Source organism: Zalophus californianus, chromosome 13 (genome assembly GCF_009762305.2).
Source record: "Zalophus californianus isolate mZalCal1 chromosome 13, mZalCal1.pri.v2, whole genome shotgun sequence".
NCBI lineage: Eukaryota > Metazoa > Chordata > Mammalia > Carnivora > Otariidae > Zalophus > Zalophus californianus.
In genome coordinates, this window is record NC_045607.1 from 62,878,193 (window position 1) to 62,890,302 (window position 12,110).

Here is a 12,110-nt window from a genome sequence, read left to right on the forward strand (position 1 = left end):
ACACTTATAGATACATGGATATACAGGAATTCCTATATAAATGTGTACACACACACACACACACACACACACACACACACACACACACACACACTCCTTAGTCTGTCAGCTGAGGGCCCTAAAAGCAATGATGCTCTAGTAGCAAGGAACATACCTAGACCCTAGATCTTGGTTTCTAATACCATTCTCCAATTCAAAGAATCAAGGCTCCTTAAGAAATGGGTTGATTCCAGCACCGGGGCAAGAAATAACTAAGATGAGCCTCGTGCATCTTCTAGTGCCAGAAAGAAAGTGCTTTAACAAAAGCACAAAAAACCCCCACAATAACAGAGGTATATCAAAGGGACACAGGGGGAAAATATCCCTACTGATGTGAATGAATAAATGGGGGAAAAGAGACAAGTCTCCCATGTACAAGAATTCCCAATACATTTTGTAGATAATCTACCCTCAAGAAGTGGTTTGTAACTAACCCATCTCCTTATGTGTGGGCTGCATATAGGGACTTCATCTCAAAGAATACAGTATGAAAAAGGGGTAGGGGAAGAGTAACCTCACAGGGAAGAAACTTGACAAATGCTACCTCATCAGCCAGGTGATTAAGGTTCACATCAACAGTATAGTAAGTTACTACTGATGTAAAAACCTAAGGTATAATTAACCCATAGAATGTTGGTAGTTTGTATCCTAGATAGAATGTGATAAAAACAGCACTTTACCTCTGTGGTCTTCCTCCAAAAAAAAAAAAAAAATACGTAAATCCAGTCTAATGATGAGGAAAACAAGATAAATCCTAATAGAAGGGTATTTTACAATATTTCTGACCAGTACTCCTCAAAACTATCAAGGTCTTCAAAAACAAAGTCAGTCTGAAAAACCGTACAGCCAAAAGGAACAACTATTTACTATAGCACTAATGTAAATATAATGTGGTATCCTAGATGAGATTCTGGAATAGAAAAAGGATGTTTAGATAAAAGCTAAGGAGATATGGTTCATTTATAACTAATGTATCATATTAATGTAAAATATTAGTTAACAGGGCAAACCAGTGTGGAATATATGGAAACTGTAGTATCTTCCCAATCATGCTATAAATCTAAAATTGTTCTAAGACAAGTTTATTTAGAAAACAACAGAGGGGCACCTGGGTGGCTCAGTCTGTTAAGTGTCTGCCTTCGGCTCAGGTCATGATCCTGGAGTCCTGGGGCCCACATAGGGCTCCCTGCTCAGCAGTGAGTCTACTTCTCCCTCTGCCCCTCAACCCACGCTTACACACTCTCAAATAAAATCTTAAAAAAAAAACAACATAGAAAATACTGGTTAATTCAGAGGGATGATATCAACAGGTGATGTAGACAATATGGAAAGTGGGCATTCAATATTAAGAATTCTAAGTTTTGGGGCACCTGGGTGACTCAGTCAGTTAAAGGTCTACCTTTGGCTCAGGTCACTATCCTGGGGTCCTGGGATGGAGCCCCACGTGGGGCTCCCTGCTCAGGGGGGAGCCTGCTTCTCCCTCTCCCTCTGTCCCCCACTCCCCACTTATGCTTGCTCCGATCTCAAATCTTGAAAAATTCTAAATTTTGACTACATAAAAAGCATTGTTTTAGGTGATATAAGTCTTGCCCGTATCATGTAAATTTATTCCCAAACTTTACATTTTTATCATAAATTTTTTTCTTTTACTAAATGATTGTAGCAAGGAAAGCTATTAGTATTTAAAGAACTATCTTACTGATTGCTCATAATGCTCTAATGTTTATCTTCTTAGACTTTGCAAATATCCATAAATAACTTTGCCTTCTCCAGTATTTACACTTTGTTGTTCTCCTGCCTATCTCCATCATGTAGAAAGATGTTAAGTAACAGCATTAACTGGCTTCCCTGTCTGGCTCCTGTCTTTAATGGGAATGCTTCTGGCTTTTCCCCACCAATAAGCATGATGCTGGTATGGTTTAAAATATTCATCTTATTCCATCTGTTCCACTTACAAAGCATTTTTTAAAAAATCAGAAATGGATCTTTTTAGATTAGATCATTTGGATTTTTTGGCTTATTACTATGATGAATTATATTAATATTACTATATTGGGGGTTGGGTAAAATGGGTGAAGGCGGTTGACTGTCTGGTAATGGATGGTAACTAGACTTATGGTGGTGATCACCTTGTAGTGTATCGAATTATAAAGCTGTAAACCTGAATTTTAGAAGGCAAATGATAAAAGTTATATACTAATGAACTATCCCACTTCTTGACAAACCATCCTTGGTCAAGGTATTCTGTTCTTTAACACATAGTCATAATTTTATTTGTTAAATATAACTTTAGTTTTACATCAATATGTAGTGATACTGGGGTGCTTTTTGCTATATTTTAGGATCAGTGTTATATTAAATTTAAAAAACAATGGGAAGATTTTTTTTTAATTGTGGGTCAATTTAGATAATTATCTATTCTTTAGAGGTTTAAGGTAATTCATCAGGGTAGCCATCTAGGCCAGGTACTTTTGACATATAGCTCTTGGCCAGTTTTCTTGATTCTATACATATGGATGTTTCCATTTTTCCTGAGATCAAAAATTATCCCTATTTGCATTTTCTTAAATAATTTACCTCAGCTACTAATTTTTAATTTTTAGCCTTAAAAATCCTCTGAAAAATTGAGTCTTGGTCCCAATTTGTCCCAACAAGAGTTAAGGAAAAAAACAGTTTTAAGGATAGGAAAGGATGAAACAAAACTGTCAATTTTTCTACAAAATTTATTAGAATTTGAAAAAGTTGATATATTTATTGACCCTCATACCTACCAATTGCATTTCTATATGTAGGCAAACAAATCACAATTTTAAAAGATAACCATTTATAATAGCATTAAAAACGCAGCCACTAGAAATAAGATATGTAGAGAAAACTGATAAAGCGATAAAAGATCTTAGTGGAGACATCTATCATGTCCATGAATGAAGGACTCAACATTTGTAAAGTTGTCAATTCTCCAAGCTATTCTATAGACAATCCCCAACAAATCCTCTATTACTTATCTGTAGAGTCTAACAAGCTAATTCTAAAATTTTTACATGCAAGTGTTAAAAGCCAAACACCAAGACACCCTTAAATATGAAGAGATTTGGGAGATGTGGGATAGGGAGGTAAGTCTACTAGGCTACAGTACTTAGAATAGCAAGCATAGTGTGTATGCACACAAGCAGACCAACAGAACGTAAGTGGAGAGCAATCTGGCAGTATCCTGTGAGTGAACCAGCACTTCCATTTCTAGGTAACAATTCCTAAAGAAATTCTAGAACAGTGAACCAGGACACACAAAGAAGGTTCAAAAAGGTGAAAGTAGGAAAAGCCCAAATTTATCTATTAATCATTGATTAAATATATTATGGCATGTTAATGAGAATCAAAGCTGAGAAAAAGGAGAATTCTGTTACATAAGCTTCAAATATAGGCAAAAAACACATTTTTTAGAGATAACAAAAGTCGTAACACTAAAACAAAAAAGATCAGAATAGAATAAGTAGTTTACCCCTTAAGGAGAAAGGGAGAGAATGTTCTGGTAGTGGCTTTAAAAAGGAATTGGCATTATTCTACTTATCCTCAGTGGAATCACACAGGTTTTTCCTTTATATTTTTTAGGTTGTACGTACAAGTTTTATACATTTATCTACATATTGCACAATTTTCAAAGACTTTTAGAAGTTAAAGTATCAACAGCTCAGTCTTTACTTTCAAATGACAATCAATCTTCACTTATTTGCAACATCCTAAAGAGAACAGACATCTCTATTTTCACAACTATCAAGTCTAAAGAAGACAACATACCTTATACAGCCCAATGCCAGGATCAATAAGAAAATCACAAGTTGATGTAGACGGCTGACTAGAAGGTCCCACCCTTGGGGTTTTCTTTACTTTAGGTGGGCTATTAGAACAGGGTTTGGCCTGTACATCAATCTGTTTAGATGTGCTAGGAAGATCAGGGTCTGGGCGAACTAGTAGCTGAATTATGTCATTCAGTCCAACATCATAGTCAAATAAAGTATATCCATTTTCCAACTGGAAAAAAAGGATAAAAAAAGATTAAAATGCTTCTCTCAAAACTTGATCTTTCCACATCTTTAGTCACCCAAATGTCCTAGCCAAATTATTAAAATTCATAGCAATGCAATTTAGTGATCCTAAAACCAATTCCTACTACCTAATGGCCTCTGATGGCAGCAGCATCTGAGGACCTCAATAAATTGTGGAGAATCATTCCATATTAGCTATCAGGAACACAGATAGCCACTGAAACCAAAAATGTATCATTGCTTACGTGACTTCAACATGTAGGCAGAAAAACCCTAGGTTTCTCACCAAGTTTTATTTAAATTAACAGTACCTCAATCCACTGCAAGAAAGGTGAATTTTGACCTTGTGTTCATAAAGACATTTAACAATTTTGTGTTTCTGAAGCACCGTCAGTTTTTTTAAAAAATCAAGCAGAAAAAAATTAAAGCAGGAATTACAAGTCTTGTTCATTCTATTCCACTTGCCTAAAGTTCTCTATCCATTTGTAAAGGCTGTCAAGTTGTACCATGAAAAGCCTTCCAGGATGAACAAATGAATAAATTATCTTGCAACTTACCCATATTTTGGCAAGGTCTCTGCAATGGATTAAATAGTGACAACCCCTTCTCCCCATTATATTAAAGTCCTAATCCCAAATATCTGTATGTGAGTATCTGGAAATAGGGTCTTTACAGCAGTAATCAAGTTAAAATTAGGTCATATTGGGTGGGCCCTAAACTACACTGTATTTGACAGTGGTTTATGGGAGGTGTAAATTTGGACCAGAGAAGATGTAAAGGCAGCCAGGTGACTAGAGGAATGTATCTACAAACCAAGGAATTTACAAAGGATTGCTAGCAACACTAGAAGCTGAAAGAAACAAGGAAGAATTTTCTATTAGAACCATCAGAGAGAACATGGCCCTGCTGATACTTTTAATTCAGACTCACAGCCTCTGGAAACAGGAGACAATAAATTTCTAGTGTTTTAAGCCACCTAGGTTTTGGTGGCTTTGTTACAGAAACCCTTGAAAACTAATAGTCTCCATTTTGTTTCTTTATAAAATTCAGTTGGCCATTTTACCATAATACAGTAAGAAAACCAAATTCTCTCTGACCCTCCCCCCTCTCATGCTCTGTCTCATTCTTTCTCTCAAATAAAATCTTTAAAAAAAAGAAAAAGAAAACCAAATTCCATGAAAATCAAAACTATCATTTCCCCAGAAACATTACCAGTTTAATCACTATTCATTTCGCCCCCTTTGTATATAATACCTGTCCTCATTCTCAATTCCCTAACACAGGTAGACCATATTTCCAAAGTCTACCAAAAGGAAGAATGAGTTTGTCCTTAAATGATAAACTAATATGCTAGATAAATAATTTTAATTCAAGTGGTCCCAAACACATCTAGCAAAATCCTACACATTATATTCACAATTTTAACTACAATAAGGGATCAAACAATTCACAAATTTCCCATGGGGAAATTAGACAGTATCTCACAGGTTGGTTTACATGCTTATTCCAAATAAGCCTAAGGAGTTTCCCAAATCAATAAGCAGATAAGCCCTTATAGGGATTAGCTTTTAATATTGCTTACCTTATTAAAAAAACAAAACAAAACAAAAACACAACTCCTACCTCATCCTGAACTCCTGGAAAAAAATTCAAGGACCAAAAAAAAAAAAACCAACAAAAAACCCCTATACATTCACACCTTCATTTTGACATTCTCCAATACCCCTTTCCCCCAAAAAGGTAAGCCCATACTAGTTCTGGAACTGTTGAAAAAGTACAACTTGATTAAACACGCAACTGTTGCACATTATGAGTGTCTAAGTAGAAGATAAAAAACTCTTAACAGTATAGAACATGCAAAACAAACAAAAAGCCCAGTAATACAATATGCAAATTAACTGGAAGGACATTTCCCAAAATGAAGAAAGCTGTTAAAGTGGTAAAATAATCGGAAAGTCGAAGTGCTTCCACAATTTTCCTTTAAAATCTGAGGCACAAGAGTCAGAGGGACAGCGGGGACATTCTTACACTCAATTCCTCTGACAAGTTTCTACTAAGTGATTGGTCAAAATAATATAAGCTGCTTCAAATGGTATTTGGTTTGAAAGGAAGAGCAATGTCTTAAGTTAGGAAAACACTAAGCATACCTAGGCATGAGGCCCTATCCTAGAAGTTAGGCCCACACTAACATGTAACTTTTCCTTCAATTATTCATGCTTGCTAGGACAGCCACTTTTACCCAGATTATCTACTTCCTCCCTAATTCATAGGTATTCTTCCAGTTTTCCTAAAATAGTGATACTATCCACTGCATAATAACTTCCACCCAGCTAGGCTTTTGTGAAGAATGTTGGAATGAACTGTTACTTGAAAAGTAGTGAAGTTCACCCAAATTTAATGAAAGTACAGACTGGAAATAATTGTCACTTATATTGTACCTCAAGTGGAAAAGGGACTGAGTCACTTAGAAATCACAAACACCCATGAGTTTCAGGCATGTAACTATAGTCCATTGATGTCTCACAGCTGAAAATGTTTGGGAACTGCCATCCTAGAAGATGGGAGCACAGTATTTAAAATACTAGAGGGGCAAGAATGGCCCTAGAGTGTTTTTTGCCAGGCTTCAGTCCTGCATCTGTATTGGGTTGAAGAAATTCCCCCAGGTAACAGCAATAATTGCAACAGCAATGCAAAGTAAAACTAGGAAGCAAACACCAACTGGCAATGGCTGAGAAGGCCGTGGGAGAAGTAATTCCCAAGGGGTTACCAATAACTTAATGCCCTGGACCTGCATCCCTTAACAATTTTCATGTATCTTTCACGTCATCTATATGATATAGATACGACACACACATTCTCTCTCCCCTTTGAATAGGCAAATGCTTTTACTTTGTGTTCCGTGTAAAAATAGAGTCCAGGGCCAAAAGGGTACTACTAAGTTTTCCTTCAGCTCTGGTTCATGTCCCACCTACAGTGGTATAAACAAAAGAATGAGAGGAAGTGATAGAATCCTTTCAAAGCAGAAAAAGCTCTGGATTCTCAAAATATTTAGAGATCCATCAACATAACTCCTCCTTAAAGACCTAATCCCCAGGACGCAGGCTAAACCTCCCAGAGTAATATCCAAGTAAGGTTACCCTACTCTAACCAGAACTTATATAGCCTTGAATTGCTGCCCTCTATTTGGACCCTCAAAAGTGGAGTCAATTACACAATTACTCCGCTTTTCAAATTTAATTTGCTGAGATCACCTGGGGACTTTGTTAAAAATACAGATTCTACTTCAATAGGTGTGAGGCTCCCAGGTGAAGCTAATGCTGCAGGTCCTGCTGATTCAGGAACCATACTTTGAATAGTAAGAAATTAGGAAACTGACATTCTTCAACATCCATTTGCAAACTCTGGTGGCCACCAGAATCTCCCGTGGGGTCTTGTTAAATTCAACTACTTGCAACTCTGGGGTGGGCTGAGTACCTATAATAAATATCCACAAGTGATTCTGATATATACCAAAGACTAAAAGCAGCAAACCTAACATAAAAGGAGTGGGGAATAAGGGGTAAAGGGTACCATTTACATCACAGATACTGTAAATTTGTTTTTATGACATTTTTCACAATATAGCAGTAAAGGGGTGCCTTTTTCAAATAAGCACAAAGGCATTTTATAGGCTAGGGGCAGCCCTGTGATGCCAATCCAGTAGTTGTCGCTTATAGATCTACTACTCTGTTCATGGACTGTGAACTCCAAAGAGTAAGAGAGAACGGAGGGAATAATCACTGCCATGGCTACTCCTCAGCTCACAAATAAGTATACACAGCTGAAGCAGTGTCTTCCTTCTGTCTTCAACTCAATGGGGCACCAAAGGTCCATTCTCTATCCCTACTGGTTTATCATTGAGGTGAAGAAATCAAAGTAGTGAGTTACCAACTCTCCTGGGGGAAGAGGTACAAAAGGGTAATTATCCTCAACAGTTTTTCTCTAAACCCGGAATGAGTTTCCTGGTTTACTGGAAGTCTACTTTGTTGACCCGAATCTAACTCAATTTCTACTTTTTCGTCAAGACAGCCAGATGCCATGTTTTCTTTTAGTATATTTGATAATTAGACTTTAGGAGTGTTTCCCAGGAACACATTCTCATGCTTCATTTCTATCACTTGTGAAGTCACCAAAGTATCCCAGCAATTCATGTACTCTTTTATCCCTAGCTAAGAAATAAAATTCAGAAGACCTGATTACATAATTTTTATCTTTGACCAAAAGATAAAAAAAAAGGTATCAGTCATTGGAGGTATAGCAATATAAATCAGGTAGTGTTTAACACATGATTTCAAAAGCAAAGTTTACAGTATAATTGAACATCTGTTTTTACAAGTCAAACAGTAAAGGATCAATATAAAACAGCTTCAAACACCTATCAAAGATGCTATCACTTATTTAAAAACAAGTTAAAATAAACCCTGGCTCTTTTTCAGAGTATAATCTCCTTACCCTGACATTTCTGGGCAGTTTTTGAAACTAAGCTTATGAAGAGAAGAAAAATATTCCTTTCAAATCCTTTGTGGCTACAGGAAAACGCTACTTCCACCAAATCAAAGAGCTACATTTATTCCAAACCACAGAACTGAAGCCAAACTGTGGTCTATCCAACTGGACAATGCCACCTTTTTAGTGGGGGGGGGTGGCAAAATTGGGTAGGCTTGGGTCTCTAGGTATAGATTTCTCGGGTAAGAAAAATCTTCAATGGGCCAGAGCATGGCCATACCATACAACTACCAGAGACACCCACAGACACCCTCATTGCCAAACCACTTTCAGCCTTCAAGTATGTAACGCTGGCTATGGTCCAGTTGCTGTTTTAAAAGCTTGTGTGAGGGGGACTACATCGGAAGGTGAGAAGCAAAAAGAGCAAAACAGTCTTTCATACTCCTTTCCATTCTGGGAATAATCCCCCTTTCTTGCCTATACCTGGGAGTTTAAACCCGATCCCCAATTACATCAATAGCTCGCTCCTTCAGCCCAAGTCTCTAATCTTCAAGACAGATTCCAATTCCAGAAGAGGAGCCAGAAGTTTTGGAAACCCTTCGAATCTTCAGTGTGTTCAAATCCCTTCACAGTGAAGTCAGCCTAGGGTTCTTGAGCCTAAGAGGAAGCGAGTTCTAAGTTTCCCTCCTCCTATTTGGGAGGCGGGAGCGGAGAGGAGCCACGGAAGCAATGCGAGCCGTTAGCCGGGTCAGCAGGGCCGGGAGCCGGAGCCATCGGCCCTCCCCACCAGCACTCTGGCATGGCCGCCAGAGCCTGCTGCCCTCCCCGCCTCCAGGGGCGCCGACCCCGCAGAGCGCGGGAAGCTAGGGAACCCAGGCGCTCCGGCGGGCTGTGCCAGATGCTACTGACCGGCTGAGAAAGGGGGCTGAGGTCTCTGCGCTCTGGGTGCCTCCGCCTCTGACCCTGCCAGGCGCACCTGCACTTTGGGGCTCGTAAGAACCCCGCTGCGCCCCCTCGGTGGGGCCTGGGCCTGCACTCGCGGGCTGCCCACCCGAAGTGGAGCCAGGTGCTCTCTATGCGCGCGGCGCACCAAGCTCTCGGGCCCACCAAACCTACGCGTTCTGGTGGCGCCCTGCAGCCCTCTCTCCCGGCTTCCCGAAGTGTGCCGTGGGCTCGCCTCACCTGCTTGCCCCGGTAGAAGAGGCGCTGGCACTCGGGCCGCACGTCGAACAGCGCCCACACCCGCTCGCGCAGCTCCTCAATTGTGGCTTTGCGAGACACGTCCTCAATGGTGCGCGTCTGGGAGCCGTCGATGGTGCGAACCTGAATCCACATCTTGGCGCCGGGAGAGGGGGCTGGCCCGGCTTTGTCTCCCCCTGCGTTCCGGACGCCGCGCCCCGCCCGGCCCGGCCCGCTTCCCCAGCCGCTCCGGCTCTCCGCGGGCGGCGGGCGAGCGCTCACACAAATGAGGGAAACCGACCAGACGCCGGGACCCCACAGGCGGCGGCGACTCCGAACTCGCGCGCCTGCCCAGCCGGGCTGAGAAGGAAAGGAAACCGGAACCAGTTGCAGGGGCCGCCGCTACCGCAAACCCCCACCTCACAAGTAGGAAGAAGCCTTCTCTGCGCCGCGCGGAGTGTTTACTTATAGAGCTCTAGCTCCCACATGGAGGTCACGGCGCCAACCCGGATCTCGCGAGATCGACCGCCGGCTCCGCCTTAAAGAGGAAGCAGCGGGGGTGGGGAGGCGCGGAGGAGAAGGCTACAGACCCGAGAGAACTAAAATGGGCGGGGGCGGGGAGGGCGGGGTGGAGGGGCGGGGCCGCGGAGAGCCGTTACTTGCCGCTTCTCCTGCACCTGGGCCCTGGAAACGCCCTCTAGTCTTCGGGTTTCGCGCGGTTGCAATAAACTGAAGGGGTTCCCGTTTTAGTCTTGGTTTTGGGACCCTGGGGGCTAGCGATTCCTCAGGCCTAAGCGGATACGGTTTCTGTGGTCTCAAAAACACATCCAAAAAAAGCAACTCTGACGTGCACTTGTGTGATCATGAAAATGGGGGTGCGGGCGGGCGCGGCCTAAATTTCTGAGACAGCACCTAAGGAAGTGAGCCCGCTCCACCGCGCCCAGCCGAACACGACCCGCCCCGCGGCTTGGCGGGGCCCGCCGCCCCGGAAAGGACCCAGGACCCCAATGCTTCGCGAACTTCCTACTGGGCCCGAATTTCCCGCCGAGCCCGAATACTGTCTTCGCGCGGAAACCTGCTTCCTGTGGTTTCCCGCGGCTGGGTCAAGGTGGAGGCTTCAGGTCGCAGGCCGCTGGTCCCGCTGGTATCAACCCTCTCTGATCCAACGCGCTCAGGCCTAGACCTTTGGCCACAGAGGTTTTGGTGTTGCCACCTGGAGGGCCGCTCGTCAGAATCGGGCGTTTCTGCTTGTGGACCTTCCTTGTTAGTGCGCCTTTGTCCTAAGGAATTGAAGGGTCATGGAAAACACTTATAACGGATGCAGAACTACACAACTCAGAAGAAAAAACTCCAAAGATCCTACCAGGAATAAATTCTGAGAAATAGGCCCAATGCGGGATTACCTAACAGTGGGTTTATTTAAAATGAAAATATCTTCATAAGAAGGAAGCGAACATATGAAAGTAGAGCTATATAGAGGGATATAGCTATAAAATAATATATATAACAAAATTTGGACTTTATACTTGCCATAATCCATAACTTGAATATTCAGACTGCTGCTAATTATTACCATAAAGGTAGAGCAGCAATGTTGTAACAACCGATTCAAATAATTACAAGTCTGGCGAAGTCCAGAAGTAACATAAAAAAAAGGATGGTCCAACATGGAAGAGACAGAAAAAATGGAATACTTACACATATTTTGGGTCTCTGCTCTTCCTGAAAATTTTACATTCACTTATATCTTCTAAATATAATTCATCTTATCTGCTCCTGATTTAAGTACAGCAAATATTGAATACTCATTACATGTGTAAATGAGATGATGGAGACATGTAAAGCACACTTCTAACCTACCCCAGTAAGGAATAACTATTTGCTATTATAAGAACGTGCTATACCCTTGTGAAGACATGTTAAGGGTTTCTTTCATTCCCTGCATACAGAGAATTTACAACCTAGTTCAGGTAAGATTTAGAAAAGTTGAAAATACTAAAGAATTATTTAGTACTAAGTAGTTTGTTGTCAGTTTAAACAGTAATTAGCAATGAAAGAAGGATTGGAATGATCTGGAAGTGTAAGGAGAGGGGTACAACTTTACCTAAGTTAGATGGTATATTGTAATGGGGGCAGCATTTTTAAATGTTTAACTCATAGATTGAGATAGATCTGAATTATAATCCCAGTTTTGATGTTTACTTCAAATGTGATCTTGGACCAATTATTTGTTTTAATTTCCTCAGTGTAAAATGGTGTTTATAACATTTAATGAATGTATAGTGTTTAGCATAGCGCCCATCCCTTAGTAGGACACAATAAATTATTTTTGTGGATTTAGATAAGCAGAGAATGCCTAAAGAG

General features: G+C 41.0%; 1 protein-coding gene across 2 annotated transcripts in view; it reads right to left on the minus strand.

Moving 5' to 3' along the window:
* Window positions 1-10,228, minus strand: part of UHRF2 (ubiquitin like with PHD and ring finger domains 2) — an 88,193-nt gene extending 77,965 nt beyond the window's left edge. Inside the window, exons 1-2 of one of the 2 annotated variants that reach the window (XM_027615527.1) lie at window positions 9,750-10,228; window positions 3,835-4,068 (exon numbers count right to left, since the gene is read on the minus strand). In XM_027615527.1, coding sequence (XP_027471328.1) covers window positions 3,835-4,068; window positions 9,750-9,902 — 387 coding nt within the window. In that variant the 5' untranslated portion in view covers window positions 9,903-10,228. The remainder of the gene's footprint in view (window positions 1-3,834; window positions 4,069-9,749) is intronic. The other variant, XM_027615526.1, reaches the window with a different exon arrangement.
* Window positions 10,229-12,110: the final 1,882 nt, after the last annotated feature.